Source organism: Pieris rapae, chromosome 9 (assembly GCF_905147795.1).
Source record: "Pieris rapae chromosome 9, ilPieRapa1.1, whole genome shotgun sequence".
Classification (NCBI taxonomy): Eukaryota; Metazoa; Arthropoda; class Insecta; order Lepidoptera; family Pieridae; genus Pieris; species Pieris rapae.
The window spans coordinates 7,451,453-7,471,700 of NC_059517.1; the positions used below are offsets into that span (position 1 = coordinate 7,451,453).

General features: G+C 30.6%; 4 protein-coding genes across 4 annotated transcripts in view; 2 read left to right on the forward strand and 2 right to left on the reverse strand.

The window, feature by feature from the left end:
- The first annotated feature begins 400 nt into the window (after window positions 1-400).
- LOC111000036 (m7GpppX diphosphatase) lies at window positions 401-2,343 on the forward strand. The gene is made up of 4 exons (XM_022269360.2): window positions 401-759; window positions 1,161-1,306; window positions 1,595-1,819; window positions 2,047-2,343. The coding sequence occupies exons 1-4, from the start codon at window positions 417-419 to the stop codon at window positions 2,341-2,343; spliced, it is 1,011 nt and encodes a 336-aa protein (XP_022125052.2). The 5' UTR covers window positions 401-416.
- Window positions 2,344-2,365: 22 nt separating this feature from the next.
- Window positions 2,366-3,621, forward strand: LOC111000035. The gene has a single exon (XM_022269359.2). The coding sequence runs from the start codon at window positions 2,366-2,368 to the stop codon at window positions 3,599-3,601; it is 1,236 nt and encodes a 411-aa protein (XP_022125051.2). The 3' UTR covers window positions 3,602-3,621.
- Window positions 3,622-5,369: 1,748 nt separating this feature from the next.
- On the reverse strand, window positions 5,370-6,686 carry LOC111000046. Its single transcript, XM_022269375.2, has 2 exons — window positions 6,318-6,686; window positions 5,370-5,863 (listed from the first exon to the last, which is right to left on the reverse strand). Exons 1-2 carry the CDS (start codon window positions 6,421-6,423, stop codon window positions 5,751-5,753), a joined length of 219 nt encoding a protein of 72 aa, XP_022125067.1. The 5' UTR covers window positions 6,424-6,686; the 3' UTR covers window positions 5,370-5,750.
- A 504-nt stretch (window positions 6,687-7,190) lies between these two features.
- The window catches only part of LOC111000039 (GRIP and coiled-coil domain-containing protein 2), a 71,022-nt gene continuing 57,964 nt past the window's right edge, over window positions 7,191-20,248 (reverse strand). Inside the window, exons 14-19 of the mRNA XM_022269364.2 lie at window positions 19,708-19,738; window positions 12,163-12,265; window positions 11,203-11,331; window positions 10,311-10,410; window positions 9,387-9,474; window positions 7,191-8,815 (exon numbers count right to left, since the gene is read on the reverse strand). Coding sequence (XP_022125056.2) covers window positions 8,633-8,815; window positions 9,387-9,474; window positions 10,311-10,410; window positions 11,203-11,331; window positions 12,163-12,265; window positions 19,708-19,738 — 634 coding nt within the window. The 3' untranslated portion in view covers window positions 7,191-8,632. The remainder of the gene's footprint in view (window positions 8,816-9,386; window positions 9,475-10,310; window positions 10,411-11,202; window positions 11,332-12,162; window positions 12,266-19,707; window positions 19,739-20,248) is intronic.

A 20,248-nucleotide genomic window follows, 5' to 3' on the forward strand; every position in this document is an offset into this window, starting at 1 on the left:
AGTTTACTTCTTTAACCGCAGGACGTATAAATGTTATGTCTGATTTTTGATCAATTATTAATGAACAGCGCCTGTTAAAGGTCCGTCAACCAAATTTAAATCTAGTTTCAAAAATTGTCAAATCATTATTCTGTATGAAGTTTGACAAACATATTAAATTTTAAAAAGCACTTAAGCACTTAACATACTAATTAGAATATGCCCTTTAAGATTATCAATGTACACCAAAATATAGTTTTGTGATAGACGATTAAATAATAATAATACATATCATATTATTATTTAATCGTCATCATGAAATATAATTATGCATTGAATATTTTAAAATTTAAATGTTCTATATTTAGTTATTTCAATTCTGGCAATTTTACGCGTAGATTTTATGATTCTAAGAAATATGGCAGCACGATTTCAAAATGTCTGACGGCAATTGTCAAAGCAATGCTGTAGAAACCCCGTGTGCGAAAAAAATTAAATTAGACGATCAAAATGGCAATGGTGTAAATGAGAATCAAATAGAACTTAAAAATTTTATTCCTACTAAAATTTTAAATAACAATACGAGTAAGAAAATAGTAAGTGTATTAGGAAATTTCAAAGAGAAAAGTGGTGTAGGCATTGTGATTTTAGAAAAAAAAGCTTTCAAAGAGCAAGATTTAAGCAGCGAAGGCTATTTTTCTTGTGATACAAAGGTACACCCTTTCTTCCAGAACGACATTTACGGAAACTTTGAATGTTATCCGATATCATCAGTGAATGGTTAGTGTACTTTCGAATTTCAAGGTTTACATCAAAAGTTATATTTTCGCCAGCATGAGTAATTTCTCAGGATGCCACTTTGTTCCATGCATCATGATATTGCTTATTTGATTCAATTCTTAATTATATTACTATCCCAGAGATAATGATGGCAAAGGTCTAAGATTTGATAAGACAATAATTTAACAACTAAGAACTTACAACCTTGATCATGAACAGACATATCTTATACAATATGGTTTACTTTGTTGTGTTGGCATTCAATTGTCTGTATTTTAAGGAGTAAAATCGTCTTATGATATTACTGTTATGTACTTTGATGAGGTTTATTTCCTGATTTGGATTTATCTACTTTGAAGAGATTTATTGATCAAATTATTATTTACAAAACAATTTTACAGGTGTTAAAACTTCAACTATCTACCCTGCTACTGAGAAGCATATATCTAAGTACACTAAACAAGAAGTACATTTAATTTTAGAAACACCAGCATGCTATAATACTTTGACCCTTCCACATTTACAAAAGGAGCAGTTTACTTTACAGGTATTATTTTTAATTTTCCAATCTTGATTTACTGACTATAACTCCTAATTCACTGATGTTATTAACAAATTTTAAGAGATATTTATTAATCATGGATTTTGAGTAGGTGGATTATTAGAAATCTATTACTTTCATTATATTTGTAGGTTATTATGTCAGACATATATCTATAAGACAAGAGCACTTTAAGAATCAATATAATCTTAGTAGATTACCTAACAAGTTTCCTAGCTTCTACATTATATAAATTGATGATATTGGTAAGTAACTATATTTTTTTCATTTCAGTGGGTATACAACATCTTGGAAGGAAAAAGTGAACAAGACAGAATTGTGTATGATAATACATGTGAAACTAATGGTTTTGTACTAGTTCCTGATTTAAAGTGGGACGGACTGACTAAAGAGACCTTGTATTTGTTGGCAATTGTAAGACAAAGAGGCATAAAATCAATCAGAGAATTGGATGAGAGGCATTTACCACTGTTGAAAAATATCAGAGACGAAGGAAAGGTAATTAATCAGCTACATAGTCCTAATTATTTATCTGATATAAGGCATTAAGCCTGATGTCCTTCTTGATTACACTTTTTTTGGTGGCAATAAAAAAAATTGTACAATGTCTTTAACATTGTATTTATAATAACACATTTTTTTTATGGCAATAGTTATGTTGTACAATTTCTTTAACATTGTATTTATGTAGATAAAAATAATATAATTTGTGATTTTATTTTTAGAAAGTGATATTAGAGAAGTACAACCTTCCAAGCAGTCAATTACGGATTTATCTTCATTATCAGCCATCATTCTACCATTTACACGTACATTTTACGTATATTCAACACGAAGCACCTGGTATTTATGCAGAAAGATCTCATTTACTTGATACAGTCATCAATAACATTGAAATTATGAATGATTATTATACTAAAGTCACTTTACCATTCACAATTCGTGAAATGGATACATTATTTAACATTTATGAAACAAATGGTTATGTCAAGAAGATAAAGGCAGATGTAATTGACAAGTAATCGTAAATTAGTGTAAGTGAAAATGTTAGTTAAAAATATTTTTGTTGAAATCAGATCTCGCTTGAGAAGTTGTAATGTTTATATAACTACAAATATTGATTTTAGTAAAAATTGTAATTTGAAAATAAGTATTCGGTCTAACTGTATTATATTGAATTATTATAATGATGGCTTTAAAAGAAGCAACAGCTTATCCTCTATTGAAAGTTTGTCTGACTATTCCGATGAAGAAAGTGATGTGACCTGTTGTATTCCAATAGAGGAATTCTGCTATATCATACCAAATTCCATGTCATGTCTCAAAGTAGATAAAAATACCATATCATTTAGAATTTTGACAGAACCAAAGAATGGTGGTGGATTCTATTCCGAATTTCTGCCAACAGACAGCATTGAGAATAAGCCAAAAGTCAATAACATGAATATTAATTTGAAATCCAATGAAGATATTAAAATTGTATGTGCAAATTGCTCTAATATGATATCTAATAATTTTGTGAAGTTTGACAGGATATTAGAGTTGCCTACATCAAATCTGGACATGTCTGAATGGTTTTGTCACAATCACAGTCATGAAAACACATCGGAGACTATTGTATTGCAACCTCAAAAGCTAGATTTCTTACATAGGTTAACATTTTTTGTCATAAATAATAATCTATTGACAGACAGAGCAAATAAATTTAATCTACATCGTGAAATATATCATTGTAATAGATGCCTCGCTTGGCTTGGCATAAAGAAGAAAGATACTGTACAACTGTATAATTCAGAAGTGAAGATAACACATAATAATGAGGAGATATATGCATTTACTCATAAAAATAGTACAGATAATATAAGTGTAGATGATTTTATATACACAATTGAAAATATGATGAATGAATTTAACCTTGGCTTACAGTACACAATAATGTATAAGATTGTTTTAGAGTGCTTAATTTCTGCTTCCAACAAGCAATATGTGCTGCTTTGGATAATGGATAAAGAGTTGCAAGTTTTAAGAAACACTGATGATTTGATTTTAAATGATAAAATTAAATTACAGTCAACTGTGCTTACAAAAGTTCTGTACAAGATTGAATCTTCTTTAAACACCGAAGTAGAAGCTTGGTTAGCTGATCCAAGTGTGATTTCTACAGACATATCGAAAAGTATGTTTACAAAGGGTGTAGATCATTTGGAAAAAATGTCACTCAAGGTCCCAGAAATGTTTCGCTATACAAATGGGTATTGTGTCAGCTACTTGAAAGTGTAATAAAATTAATTCTTTTGTAATTTGTTTTATTCTGTATTTATTGTAAAAAACAATATGATTTAATAATTATTTGTCTGTTGCTTAAATTATTACTATTTACCCATAGAATATATATATTTCTATAGAACAGTGCTAACAATCAGGTAAGCCTCCTGGCTGTTTGCTAATAGTAGGAGTTCCTATCGCTATCGTTTGTGTTGAAGATGTTAATTTAATTTCATTGTGTTATCATGCAGACGTATTTTGCATTGAAGGTTAACCACTTAGGTAACTTCACGAATAAAAGTAAACATCGCATTAAAGTAGACGGGGTAGTAATTATACAAAGAGTTATCGCTATTCCTACAAAATAAATTTAGAAAAAGTATTAAAATATTCGAATTTTATGGTACCTACAGATACGACGTTTTGAAAGATATCAGTAGGTAACCTATATATTAAGGGAATATAATTAGTGAAGATGGTATTAAGCCACACAATTATTGGTATTGACCCTGATAAAATAGAAACTATCCCTAAAGTCAGTCATTACACTTTTACCTCAAGGCACCAGGATTTGCTATTACTAATGTGAATAAACGTCTTATCACAAAGATATATATAGTGTCCAGTATATTTAAATCAATGTAAGGATATGTATATGTAGTCAGTGCCGGATTAAGTCAGCGCGGGGCCTGTAGCAAATTCTATCCCTATTCTAATATAAGGGGCCCCTTCTCAAGTTTAGAGTATTAAATAAAACCAACGAATATTTTTGGAATTAATACCGGCAAATATAGTAATGGTAACACTCTCAAATAGACTTCAGCAAATCATGATATAAATTCAACAAAATAAGATGATTAAGGCATTCTTATAAAAATCTGGCCGCTTGAAAGGTAGACGTGGTATAGACGCTAGTCTAAATATATCGATTATAATTATTAAACTTTAGAACATTACGATAAAAAGTTTGTAAAATACCTATTTATTTTTACGATTTAACGGGATGAATTGTTTTAGATTTTTAAGTGGAAGTGAGGCAAGATACAGTACGCTGCTATGTGAATTAATATTTTTTATTACGGGTACGTTGGTGCGAGGGGCCCCTAAATACGCGGGGTCCGTAGCATTTGCTACGTGGCTAATCCGGCACTGTATGTAATAAATACAATTACATTTATTAGCATCGTTACGTATTAACGATTGGAATGAAACAAAAAGACATCCTGGAAAAGAACAAGTTCCTGAAAGACCCCATCGTAGAAGTGGATATAATAAGTATGTAGGTGTTACGTAGGCGTATATCATGGAATCTGCATTCGCAATTGACTGGAATTACAGTCGAATCTATAAAAAAATTATATACTTACCTATATTGTGTTCAAAAATTCCTAAGATTGGATTATTTAGCTTCAATATTAATTGTAATTTTTATTTTAATTAAATTGCAGTTTTCAACATTTTTTTTTTTTTTGAAACCTTCGGCTGTGGCCTTCGTAATGTGAAATTAATTTATTGTACGGAAAATAAGTTTGAATCTTTATTAATAACTTAGAACAAATTACTAAATCAAAAGTAAAATGAATTTAAGGATGCATAAATAACTTAAAAAGTTGAAATGGGATGGGACACAGGCACATATGGTGTTGGGATGATGACATAAGGTTAGCCAAGGTTGTCATACCAGGCTAACCTATGTTTACATACAACTATTCTACAAAATAACGATAGATTTCAACATTAACTGTAATCATAGTAAATAATGGAAAATAAACCTTAGACTAAGGACAGCAATATTGTTATTTATTTGATCTTATATAGTGGTTTTACTATCAACTTAATTGTGGTACAATTTAAGATTACTCAAACAAATATTTTTTTTATATACAAACAGTGTATTTTTATTTATTATTAAATATTCTACAAGAACATAATAGCGTCGGACTGAATGTCTAGATATCTATGTATTATTACTCCAAGAACCTTGATTATCTGAATAGTTTTAATAGAATTAGGTTCCTTATCATATATCTTATCATTTTTAAATAAAAATAATTGACGACACAAATATTTGGTTAAAGAAGCATAAAAAAGACAATATTTATTTAACAAAGTATACTAACAATAGTACAACAAAATATTTCTTCACGATACCATCATTCCTTAGTTACAGCATTTCATAGGCATGGCTGGGACAGTTTCTTATTTGAGCAATTGCATAAACAATTACTGAGTAGTTGAAATACCAAAATAAGCCAAAAAATATGGCAAATATTACATCTGTAACACTTTTAAGGAAATTAATTTACAAGTTTCCGTAGGTTTCTAAGACCACAATAAGAGGAAGTGATAATATAAGCTAATGGGTAAACAGGTAATATTACTAAAATAGGCCAATTATAACAATCTGTTGAATCATAGTACAATGTGTCTTACCTTATAATTTGGTATAGATGTTTATTGAACAGTATGAATAGATAATGCAATGTTTTAGTTTTAGTCACTGCCTTTTGCTATGCTTTTAGCAGTGTTGTTCTCGAATGATACCTAATTTTGTAGTTGTAAAAAAAACAATGCATTTACTAATAACTAACAACCAGCCAGTAAATATATATTATTCTGCAATAATTTACTGGCTGGTTGTCTGTCAATACTTATGCTTTGTATACAAATAAATGAAATTCAATATAAATGAACATAATAATATAATATCTTCTTATTTTAAAAAGGATACGTATTACAAGCCTTTCCCATGGCTCCACCATATACAGCTCAATTGACACTAAATATCTTAAATACCAGTGGCTTATAAATTCTCGGGCACTTTTGATTAAATCCATTTTTAATTAATTTTTTTATTAAGTATCGCTGGACAAGTCTTCTTCTATGCGTGTTCAGTTATACACTGAAAAAATATGACGTGAGTACTGAGCCGTATATTATTAAATATTATCCCTATATATTCTTATCCTGTTGTAGACGCGTATTATTTTATGACTAATTTGGTAACTTATTATTTAAAATGAATAAGGAAATATATGTAGCTTGTTTATTTCCAATTAACTCTACTTCCATTTTAACAACTTCAAATAAATGACATATTACCGGTTCGTATGACTGACGTCTGAAGTAAAACAGCAAATATTATAGTCTGTAGACCCTGTGTGGGAACAATCTGGCTAAAGTGGCTTTATAAAATCATTAATCAACATTAGTACTCAAATTGCCCAAAATAATTATGTAGTTACAGTCCCTGCTTAGAAAATATAATGTAAAAGATATTTAAGAAAAAATTATGGCTAGTAATAACATTAATATTATTTAGTTATTAAATATTTATTTTTGTGGATTTTCTTACAACCCAAAACATCTTTGCCCATAAATTGGGACACATTTTTATAGTATAAAAAGATTATGTAGGTATATAGATATCTAATTTCTTTTTTTTCTCCAATAGTATTTTGAAAGATGTGTTTGATATTGCGCATGATTTTTTACTACGTTAGCAGTAACATTCTTATGAGTAAGGGCGTAACAGGACTTGTATAATATAAAACGTGGTGTTGTATATTATACACCCACCACGTTTTATTTTAAAACAAACAAATACATTTCCAAAATCTTTTATTAATTCATTTGTTAAGACATTGTGACCTTAAAATTAAAATATAATTGGTATCAGCCGTAACATAAGGTACAAGTTGCAGTGGCTCAAGCACTTAGAATAATTTTTTACACTGGTATCCTTTGTATTGTTACAAAGTTTGTACTTAAATTAAAAATGCAAATTTATTTGATAAATTGAGGCACAAAAAATTGACAATAATATGTAATAAACAATACTTAGTTTAATGATGCTAAAATGATATTTACAAATGTACCTCAAAATGTATAAAGATAATTTTAATTAATAATATTCGAATTTCATTGGCAATGTATAGTTGCCATAAAACATCCTGGTAACATTTTAAAATAAAGTCAAAGTATTCCAGATTCACATGTGTATAATATAAAATCTTATTTTTTTTTACTTCAATTCAATCAATGATACACAAGTTGGTAACATTATTAATAAGCGTGCACAGATTATATAAATAGGTAGTTTTATAATCGTATAATTATACAGTATTAAGTGCTGTTCACAGTAAATACCATTTAAAAACCTCAGTCTTAAAAAAGGCACAAATACCGAACATATAAAAATAGCTGCCATTATTTATACATACTACATTGGCACATCTCTATTTATTGTCTATGATTAATTCCAGTTGCTTTATCCAACTTACAGATGACTTATTTGATGTTATAATTATTTTATTCCGTTTTCTGTAAGCCGATTAAAGCAATTTGGTGTATAATAATTCAATAAACAAATAAAAAAGAATACTGTTTCTTATACCTTAAAGTATATCACAAATAGGTATAGTTTCTAATACATTTACTTTTAAAGTAAATAATACAAATAATAGGAGCAAAATTTTAATTATTTGTAAAGCAATTTATTAATTCATTATTTTATTAATAATGGTATAGTTAACATGTGTAGTTATTTCAAATGTGATTATGTATATAATTTAGATACATAAATTGTATATTTAAATGTATATCACATAATTGTATAATATAGGTACTTGTTACAGTATTTATAGGAAACATTAATATTTAACCATGCATTTGTGTTAATTGATTATATTTTTTCGTACTTATAAAAATTATCTTCCAATTGACGATTTCTATACAAAATGAGGTAATCCCCAAAACTAAGAACCGTGTATCCAAAGAACCGCATGCGCATGCGCAGAAAAGAAAACTTGCTGTTTGAATATTCCAAATATCACTCGTAATTGCTATAAGGCGTACATTTTCCTGTAGGCAACGCATTCACATGAACATATTACAACTCGTAATTTGTATAAACACGGAAGTAAGGCACTTTCCAAAGTCCTTAAAAAAGGGATCAAAAGGCTCCCGACAGAACTTCTCTCAAATATAGGGTCCAAAAGTGGGCCCAAAAGTGGCTCCCAAAATTCCCAATATAATTGATATTCATCATTCGAGATATTCCGTATATCCCTGAGCGCCGGTGAAGATGACATCTATCCATATTCTAGCGGCTTCACCAGATGGCGCCATAAGGAAGTACCGCCTTTGTTTAGTTTTGACAATAAATGTTGTCTGTGGATTCGGTGATTTCGACGTGTTGCCATGATCTAGATACACTTCTTCTATTACCTATAAAAAATATTTAAATTGAGTTGCCTGATTTAAATACCGATATTTTTTGTATGGCAATACTTATACTTAAATATATAAAATAATACTTAAATAGTTAAAAAATAGTTTGTTATGGAAGACCTGACATCCCTGACACAGGTATTTTTACACTCAAAAGGGTTTCCAAATCTTAATGCATATATTATGTACTTGAAATTAATAAACACATTTTTATTTATTTAATATATATTCATAATAACTAAATCAGGCTCCTTGCACTTTTTTTGTAAAAGTAATCTTTTCTCTTTTTCTGACCTACTATTATACTAACTATTTCTTTAAGCTACCATGAAAAGAGATACATACAGTTAAATCAATGCAATCAGACTGATTTTGTTTTGATGATTTAGTAAATGACTGCCAAATGTTTTAAATTGATACTAAAATTTCTAAACAGAAAAAAAATATAGCTAAAAGAAAAATATAAATGGAGGTAATAATAACTTAGGAAAGATAATTTAAGATTGTTATAATATAATAATCCCAAACACAATACTAGAATATAGTCTAGTATTATTAAATTATTTACCTGGAAATAAGCGCCACCTCGCGGCTTTTTCTCAGTCTTGTCCCAATAGTAGACGAATGTTTTAGATTCACGGTCAAAAACGAACCACCTGGAATTATTAATTATCTTTTTACTAGGAGCAGTGTTGGCCTGGTGGCTTCAGCGTGCGACTCTCATACCTGAGGTCGTAGCTTCGATCCCAGGCTGTGCACCAAAGGAAACCGACATGTCTTAGACCCAAAAAGTCGACGACGTGTGTCAGGCACTGGAGGCTGATCACCTACTTGCCTATTAGTTTAAAAAAAATGATCATGAAACAGATTCAGAAAGCTGAGGCCAAGACCTAAAGAGGTTGTAGCGCCACTAATTTAATTTATTTATCTTTTTACTATTCACATGAGCTGTTACTTCTTTAAAAAGCTAAATTTAAGCGAAAAATTATAATATTACATTACACATATGTTTAAAAGGTCCCTTCCTAATATTTTCTAAGAAATAAGAAATCAGAATTATGATAATACAGAATTGCCTGTTGAGAAATAATTTATGGTACTTTAAGTCGACCTATTTTGGAGTAAATCGTATTAATAATATACATATACAATATAAATATATAATGATATTGTTGTGTGCAGTTTGTCGCCCAAACTACTGTAAAGTTCTTTTTCTTTCTTAATAAGTATACAATAACTAAATAAACATAATATGTAATAATCACGTCTATGGTTCAAAGAGCGAAATCAAAAATATATAGGATTTTGACATACTAATAATACATTTAGAAATCATAGTTCGCGGTATGTAACACTTTAAATCTTGCAAACAATGCGCTTTCCGTTTCCACACAATGTTTTTTTTATATAATATACGATTGTAAATGCTTTCTTTAGATCTACGCCTCGCAGAAATAACCACTGGTATGTTGGAATCCGATCGTCAATGTACCTTTTGGACCACGTATGGAATTTGGCGCCCAATTTGTGCAAATAACCCCGACAAGAACTCGAATTTATCGTCACGTAGGGGCACAATTCGATTTGGTGACCTGAAATATAATACAAATCATGTAAAGCAACAAACAAATAAGCCTATATAAATATTTTGCTGGGCGATGGCTTTGGATTCGAGATTTTTTATTGTTTATTCCTTGTCCTCCTCTGAGTAGGTTCTGATGAATTATTTTTATTTAAATCCCGGATAAACGAACAGTCTCTAAGGGGTAGCATAGCAAAATGTTCCATATGTAGGTATGTAGCTACTAAAAAGGCTAAGTAAAAAAAATACGCGTGGGCAGACAGCTCCATACAGGTTCGGGAAGATGTCGAACGTATTATTTAGTAAGTATGAAAATTGAAACACAGAAAACCGCTCGTTTACAAACACAATCCAGACAATTGCAGCTATTATGGCATCGGTAAGCCCATTCATGAGAAACATTATATAATTATGGCTAGATTTGTAATTGTTATAATTTGTTATTACTAATATTATTATGTTTTGTAAGTATTTTACTATTAGACTTTCAGTTATAAATCTTTGAAGTTATCAATAATTATTTGTCTATATCATGTGAGTTCCTACTTTGCTAGAAGAAAGAAAATTAAAGATAAGATTTATTAAGGGTAAGATGACTCCCTTATGTCAAAAACGTATTTGAATTTAGCCTATGTATCTATGTCAACATCTCAGGACTTTGGAAAGGGAATATTAAAATATCTGGATCAAGCTTTTGAGTAAGTGACACAATCCTGACTTTATTATTAATTATCCTACATTAGAGCAGATGCTGTTTGAAAAATACACAATTTTTCTTTATTAAAACTTATGTTCCGGTTACCTGCGGATTCGACGTGTCGTCGTAAATCAAAGTCGTCTCTGTCAACGGGAAGGTATCGCGTAAGAGGTCGCTGCCATTCACTCGTGGTTGTCCCGCGCCGGCTTCGACGTGGGGCATTGCTGAGAGACACTGAAAGTATATAAAAAATTACGTTATTTGTATCGTAATACAGCTAACATAAATTATGTATAGCAACAAACAATTATACTAAAAATACATCCAAAGATGGAAAACAACACTCTCGGTAATTAGAACTTTTTTCCGGTTCCTTCAAAAATACTCGATAAATTGATTAAAATCAATGTCAATTGGATCTGAAGTTTGCCATCATGCGATCATGTGACCTGATTAAAGTTCAGGCATCCCGTCTTTCTATAATTTGAAGTGTTTATTGTATTCATGAATAGACGTGTATATTTTTTTATTCTTTGGAATTTTAAAACTGAGTTGCTCGCTCAAAAAAAATTTAACGGACTTATATTCGAAGTAAACATTTGTGAATAATTGTATTCAATTGTTAATATATAATAATAAATCACGAGATATCACTATTATTTACTATTCGGACTATCATGGCTATTTTGAATAATTGATAATTTGAATTTTAAATTATCGAGAGCTTACTATACCAAATGTATCAAAGATTTACGAAAAAATATAATAATATTAGTAATACATAACTAAGTAATACCTAATGGGGCTGTATTGTCTTATCATGAGCGCATAGGAATCTGTCTTATGCGTCGTCAGATACTTAATAGTGAAAAGGTTACATTGTTAATACATTTTATATTAATCACAGGCTTAATTAGGATTATAGGTACCACACGCCCATTACCGTAGACACATTTAGTTAATACAACTCTCCAAACAAAACTATAATATCTGCAATTCGAAATGCCTAACGTAAAGATATATATATTTACGTTTATATCACATGAAATAACCAAAATGCCTTACATATATTATCCCTGCTGAAATCGGAAGCGTGACTGAGCGGTCGGCTGTCATCGCTGTGTTTCTCATCTTCTGTCGATTCGGTACGGGAGTTACGGACTTGCAACTGTGGACAAATAGAATAACCATCAAACTTTTTCGAGGATATTTTTTTATTTATTTCGGCAATGGTGTATAATCTGTGTCAAAAAATACTTGTCTCCGCGGACAATTCCAAAATAATCATCACCCATGAAACGGGTGTCCGACACGAAATATAATAAAACTGTAAATAAATATTCAAAAATTATTAGGTAAATATAATATTACCATGAAATAACACTTAATATTTAAAAAAAACAGTGGCGCTACAACCTATTTAGATCTAGGCCTCAGATCTCTGTATCTGTGTCATGATAATTTGTCAATCAAATAGATCACCTAGATCCGAGACCAAAATCAAAGGTCCCGGCTGAATTCTATTGTATTATGTATTAATGTTAATAACAATCACTTCGGCTGTTACGACGTTGTTTACGACCAAAGTATTCCCTTGGATGTACTTACTTAATACTTTTTGGTATCTTATAATAAAACTTACACAGATTGGTTTCGGTGTACAACTCCACTGAGAACTCTTTATTAAAGTCAACCACATGGACATAATGTTGTCAGCATTAATTTTTAAGCACTTTAAAAAGTTCACGATGTTTCATAAACACTTCAAGATGAAATCAGTGTTGAAAAGCATGAAGTTGAATCATTTAATACAAAATCGCGGACATGTAAACAACTACATTACATTTTCGCGGAAAAAAGGGTTCGTGCGATACAATCTTTTGATGTATATAATAAATGCGTCTCAAAACAAGACTTAATGATTTGTTTGGTTCGTAAACGTTAAAGAATTTTGCACTTTCCGTAAATATTGCAATACTAATTAAAGAATGAATATTGTTTGTTGTTCTTGTCACTCAATTCTCACTTTGAAAATAAATTAGGTTGACAAAAGTAATACTTTTAGGGCTTAGATTTCTAGGCTTCATATTAGGGATAAGATGACCTTTATGTCAAAAACGTTTTTGACATATGACACTACCCGTCTAGGATCGAACGGACATCTGTCAACCTCCTAGGAGACTATTTGACAGGGAATGTTAAAATATCTGGATGTAGCTTTTGAATACCTATGACACAATCATGACTTTCTTATTAATTATCCCAAAATAAATAAATTATTAAATTTAAGGAACGTAACACGTCTTTATAGACTCTTAAAGATTTTGAAACGTCGAAAAACACGAAACTTTACAGAGAGACTTTCTTCTCCAATCCCATTAATATGATAATTTCTCAGAATAATCTGTGATAATAAAAACTTATTGTCAATTAATATTTGAATGTCACGGTCACACGATACACTTGTGATAACATTTTAGAGGAATTCGTTTATAAAAATAAATTGGCAACAGCTACTGAGACATTTCAAAGGTGATGTATGTATATTTAATTTATTTATCCCTAAATAAAATCAGTATGTAATTTTATTATTTATTGCTCTATTAATGTTTTTAAGCATTAATAAATTTATTTTATATCTCAACGATTTGCGGTGTGATAATTAACACTGCCGGCGGAACAGATTTATTAAACTGTACATTATATACTTTTTTATAGTCATCAAAGTGATGCTGATGAAATTTTCAATTAATGCGTCTCGTACGATATTGAAACGAGGCAGGAGGACAACTGTAATATTGACAACTAATGTTGTCAACATGTTTTTCTAAAGATACTTCATATGAGCGTCAAAGAAGCCCACGCGAAAAATAAATTAAGTAGCTATTTGTAAATTTCATAAAACGTTCAAGCTCTGTCGAGTCCAATTAAGTGTTTCTAAGCTACAAATATTTATAGTTTTTTGATTAAAATAACCGTACCTACTCTGCGTATGGATAGTATGTACCTACTTAAGAATATTTAAGTTAGATATTTGGTCTTTGACGATTGGAACAACTTTACAGCCTATGGCATCGTTTCTCAGCAATTTTTTAGTCGCAGCCCACGAAAAAGCCAAAGAAACAAAAACGTTCTTGCGTCATTGTAAAACCGATTTCAATCAAATTCGCACACCGTGTTTAGTTTGATCTAACAAATATACGATAGCTTACATGTTATATACTTAATTCTGCTGTAAGTGTGCATGTCACTGAACTCCTCTTTAACTGCTGGATGGATTTGAATGATTTTTTTTGTATGCGTTTGGGCACCTTCAATGGTTTTGATTCACAAATCAGCCCGGTAGATGGCACTGCAATTGGTACTTTCATACTTTTGATATCCTAATCGCTTGAAATATCAAGCAGGACAACGTCTGTCGGAATTCGGTAGAAATTATATGCGCACTATTTTTAACGTATGTTTTGTACCTATATGGAGTTTGTATTTATTATTTTTCAATAGAATGCAACCCCCTTTTAAAACAAACTCGACCCCGGCTTGAGAAACGATGGTCTAATTTGCTTGACGAGTGACCTGTTTCTATAGGTCATCTAAAAGTAGGTTCATTTCTCGAATATCACGTTAGTGGAAGTACTGCTATGATTTTGAAGCTAAATATACGCCTTTGTATATTAATAGAACAATTGATTGTGGGAATATATTTTGATGTAAAAATACGAAAAATTATTTACGATCACACAATTTTGTAGTCATTTTTATGAACGTTGACGTGTGGCAATAGTAAATTAGTTTAATTCAAATTTTGTGGCATTCATTTAGTGAAACATGAAAGATATTTGTATTTTAAAATATTCTTTGTGAATTTTTTAGCTTTTGTTATAAATTTATTATTCTTAGCTTTACGTTTCTTTTGAAGTAGTATACGTAAAATTAAACATTTTTGTTAGTATCCATTTAAAATGGTATCGTTCAAAAAAGCAGCTTGCATAGAATAATATATTAAGCGTTATTGATATAGCCCTGCAATCTCCAGGAGTGGATCTTCATCATCATTTAATACACATAAGGGGCCGTTCAAGTATTACGTAGGCACTATAGGAGGGGACTTTGATTTTCTTATTACGTCAACAATAATTATTTACTTTTTTACACATACTACCCACACATTGTCTAAGCTATAACTCTATTGATGCAGTCATACAAGTAAAACGTACGGTAAACGATCTTGATAAATCTAGTCCAAGCACCAATAATGTAATAAGACGTCATCATGTCTTATTATGTGGATGAAACCAGAATATATCTTTCGACGTAGTAGATGTCTTTTGTTTTTATTTGTTGACCGTGTTAGGATTATCTATGGATAGAGGAACGCTTTTTTTTTCACAATTGACCATTTTTAATGTTCTAGCCGTTCAAAGTAACATGGTCACTTTCTATCACCGCTTTATCTGAGGATAGCGACCTGCTCCAGCATCGCACGCAAACCGTACGTAAATTATATACTGAAACCTTCTTCATAAATCCGTTATAGATATTAGTGAAACCGCAACAATTTCGGAGCTTTATGAGTTTATCGCGAACAGACAGATAGGCGGCAGAGGACTTTATATATCTTAAGAGTTAGACATACTGACTTCTTTATAGGCATCATAAAGGGCAAGGCAGATTTTGAAAAGCATCATGATATATCGTTTTTATTTCGTGAGTTCACATAAGTATATATATACTTTAGCACCGATTTGCTTCTAGTGTACGTAACAATGGAAAACCGTTTTGTGATTTTTTTTATATAAGATAGTATGCCCAGTATGTACTTAAAAGTATCTTAGTATTTGAAGCACCGAAAACATAACTATCTAAATAAAATCTCTCTTACGCATATAAACTTTATTATTATAATATAGTGTTTTGTGTTTGTAAAAGGGTTTTAATAAAAGAAAAATATGTGCGTAAAGTCGAGTATCAGTAACAAAACACAAAATATTTGTCCTTGAATTCAGGTACAAACCGCGGGATTGTATTAATGAATGTCAACATAAATTTTATGACGCATGTCAGTAATGTATTGTTTGACATTTCTCTAAACAGAAAGCACGTGTTTAGCAAATATTGAACTGGGTGAAACGGCCATGGATTGCGTAATATATGTATGTCTAGGCGGATATAATACTGTTAAATTACTAATATTAAAAAAATGTCTTCTTCATTAGACGCAATAAAATCACAATTAATTTTATGTTATTAATACCGGCAATTTGATCTTTATGAATAACATAAATTATTTCAAAGCGGTAAGGATTCTAATCTCAATAAAGTTAATAACATTAAAAAAATGTTTTCCCTAAACTTTCGCATCACTATATAAAAAATATTTCATGAATTAAACTGTGACACTCCGAGAAATAACCGACAATTACGACTTTCCCGCCAAAATTCGATTCGACGCGCACAAGACACGCGGCATGCGTCCAGAAACAAACTAATATTTTTGAGGATAAATTTAAATTCGTTATGTTCAACCAGCTGTCACTCCCGTACGCGCGATTTGTTTTCAAACGTTTGGAAATGAGAACTTTAATTGTTTAGCCTTCGCGTATGATTCATATTCCGAGGTCAAAACCAATGTGCAATGGTGCCCAACCGGGGCACCGATGGACGCAATTAATACTCATATGAGGAACAGTTTGAAAAAGCCGGCAGGTCCTAACAGCCAGAAAGACCCGGTCTGAAACCCATAAATTGCCTAGTAGACAAATGACTGAAATAAAATCAATCAAATTACTGCGACGATGCGCCAACATAATTATGCATACCGCTAAGGAAGGCCAGTCAGTGATCGGATGGTAGAGGATTCTCCCTTTAGATACACATTCCTGACCCGTGGTGGTGCTGGAGGTTTTTACAAATTACATTAAATTAACCGTCAGTCAGTATTTACGCTGAACCCGACAGGCTTTGCAATCCAGACTACAGGTTGGCTTTTTGAATATAATATTTGCTGTAAAGTGACATAGTCAGAAAAGTGTTGCACTAGCTCAGCGAGTATCAACATTAATTAAAGTTAAAAGTATAAATAAATAAATAAATTTGTACTTTAAGAAAACATATTTATGTACTAAGTAGTTTGAATTTTTTGAATTACGTGTAGGCTTGCTTTATAGTTTTATAACCTATAAATTAAAATCATACCACATAGATCGTTGTTAATCACGCACAGATTAACACTAAAATTTTTGACACAGTGGGCGGAACAAATATTGTGTTTTTACGCATTTGAAATTCTTAATGGTTCTGTTATTACGGCTATTAATGTGAGAGCGTTGGCATTCTAAAAATATCAACATTAAACTTTTGAAAAATCTCTCGGCATTCCATTGACGTATGCAAATAAAATATTGTTATAACTTTTCTTTATTAGCTTGACTTACCTAGTTTATCCGACATTTCCCTTTGTGAAATTGTGGTTACATAATTGTCATATACGTCAAATATACTAGGTTAAACCAGCTGTAGGTAGCTAGTAGATAATTTATTCATAAGAACAAAAATTATAAATTCAAGCTCTTCAAGAAAAGAGCGTAACAATTCTTAAAAGGCCGGCAAGGCACCCGCCAGCCCTCTGGCATTGAGTGTCCATGGGTGGCGATATCACTTACATTAGGTGAGCCTCCTGCCTGTTTGCCCCATGTTCTATAATTGTTTTTAAATAATAATCGACGTTTGAGTAAAGTCGAGGCCTTGGCTTAATGTTTGCTCATCTATTTCCTTAATGTATTCGACCATATAGAATTAATTATACTCATATACATTGCCACTCATGAGATTATACTATGGGCCTAATTTTCAAAAACGAGAGATTAAAAGGATCTCAGTATCGGTGGATATATAGTCGTGGACATTGAAAATATTAATTATCATGAAGTGAGGCGGGTCTTCAAATATGTGATAGTGATAAGATAAGTGTTTATTGCAATGGTAATAGAATTCTAATAAGTAGAATAGTTAAAAATATTAGAATATTTAATCTATAATTCAGTTTAGTTTTCATGCATAGACATTAATATGTATAATTTGTGACATTGTACAAACTGTTAAATAAAGTAGTCACTGGCACGCTACCCTGTGAAAGATTGAATCATTGATAAATAATTTGGTAATAACTACCTGCCATTGTCACTCGAAAAACCATAATTAAGTCATCTAACAAGGCAATCTAATTTCGATGTAAATTTACGGTTATTAGATTTAAATTTGACTTGTATATTACTAAAAATTACATTTTTAATGTAGATGAACTAATTTTAATGGTAGAAAAAAAGTGTGTGTACTTATGTACACGCGTTAGAAGTTATACTTCTTTGGCGTATGGAAAAAAATAACTGAAATGCAGTAGTGATTAACAATAAATAATAAAATAATCAAAAAGATTTTAAGAAAAATTTTTTTTATTTAAATAAATAAATTATTAGTTAAAACTATCACCGTCGTATATGAAATTGATTTAAAAACACCAAAATAATATTTATTTATTCACACTGTTTAATTGTAAGTGTAAGTATAATACGTATTCTAAAAATAAAATTACTAGAGTATACATGATACTTGAACATAGTTATTGATTTTCATGCCACCAAGACCTAACTTTACGATGTCGAATTCAGGTGTCGGTGTGCGCGCGCATCGTAAAAATTCACTCGCATCATTTTTCTCCATCGCGCTAAAAGAAGTATAACTTCAAAAACTTCCAGTTACACAATTTAATTCAATCAATTGCATCAATTGAAACTATTTAATTTATTAATGTTACACTCATACAAACACGAAAACGATTACAATAAATGCAGCTAATCAAAGCTATTGAATATAAGCTTCCATCTTTACTTTAAAAATTCCCGAATCTTTAAACTTGTTAGATATAAAAGAATCCCATATTTTTAATGAGGACGGAATTAGATAATTCCCGCCACATCCCGCCACCATTTACAAAGTGTCAGGACGCGGGAGCGGTTTCCTTTACGAGACATTTCCTTAAATGTAGCTATTTATACTAGGCCACACGTACCGAACGAAGGTAGTGGAAATATAAACAAACTTAATTCTGTATGAAAATAAACAATTGCAAGTAAATCTCTTTATTTTAGATTGCTATCAAGTCGCTATACTCTTTGTCGTCCTTTATTCTTTCTGAATTTATATTCGCAGAATAAACACTACTCATCTTAACTTCGGTAGTAGGCTGATGAAAGAACCACAATTTGGGCCTATCTGGTACCTAACCCGCATTGTTAAGCAAAAAGTTACTAGTAAATAGTTAAATTGGAAGGGTTAAATTTTTATCGTATTTATTTACTTTAAATATATTTTTTGTAAAATGTATGTTCACCATAATCTTACAGTAATAGCTTGTAACATATCTACAATATATGTTACAGGCTGTTAATTATAATTGCATTATACATGATGTTGTGTATTTCAATAAATAAATATTTTTATTTAAGAAAGCTGTATCAATGATCTACTACAGCGGGAAACGACTTAGTATATAAGATAGTATAAAAGTTATAAACATAAAACACTACATGAATACTAGGTCATATAACTTACCTCTTCTATGGACGATGACAAGAAGCCCGAACTGTAACAAAAATATATTTTTATAAAATTTATTTCAGATTATTAATTTATTTTTTCTAGGATCCTTAGGATTTCTAAGGGGTCAACGAAGATAAGACGCAGTTTCTCATTTCACTTACCAACAATTCAGTGAAGAGCCTTTCTTTTTCTCCATTATTATTTATACTCCAATTGACCAATACACCACTTAATAATTTAAGCACATTTCATTTTATTACACTATATTCCTATACGATTTAATGACTAGCAGCTGTTTTCAATAAATTTTCAAAGCCCTGGACAAATCATCAATCAAATTTAATATTTAATAATAAGAAATGAAATAATACAGAGAATTATATCTATTTTATTTGCTGATAAAAATTGTATAATGGATTGGGGAAATTTGTTGATTACATTTTAAGACGGGATGGGTTGTGATAAAAACGTTTTACGTACATAGACAGCATGTAAACTCAACAATTTAACCCCAAACCTATGACTTTACCCACTAGAATTACTATAAAAATCA

Bases quoted from the DNA above. Each gene is read 5' to 3' on its own strand.
- LOC111000046 (XM_022269375.2), bottom strand. From the start codon at position 6,423: ATGGATTTAATCAAAAGTGCCCGAGAATTTATAAGCCACTGGTATTTA. The intron at 5,864-6,317 runs GTATCCTTTTTA...AAAGTGTTACAG, and splicing joins ATGGGAAAGGCTTGTAATAC to ATGTAATATTTGCCATATTT.
- LOC111000036 (XM_022269360.2), top strand. From the start codon at position 417: ATGTCTGACGGCAATTGTCAAAGCAATGCTGTAGAAACCCCGTGTGCG. The intron at 1,307-1,594 runs GTATTATTTTTA...TTTTCATTTCAG, and splicing joins AGGAGCAGTTTACTTTACAG to TGGGTATACAACATCTTGGA. The intron at 1,820-2,046 runs GTAATTAATCAG...TTTTATTTTTAG, and splicing joins ATATCAGAGACGAAGGAAAG to AAAGTGATATTAGAGAAGTA.
- LOC111000035 (XM_022269359.2), top strand. From the start codon at position 2,366: ATGTTAGTTAAAAATATTTTTGTTGAAATCAGATCTCGCTTGAGAAGT.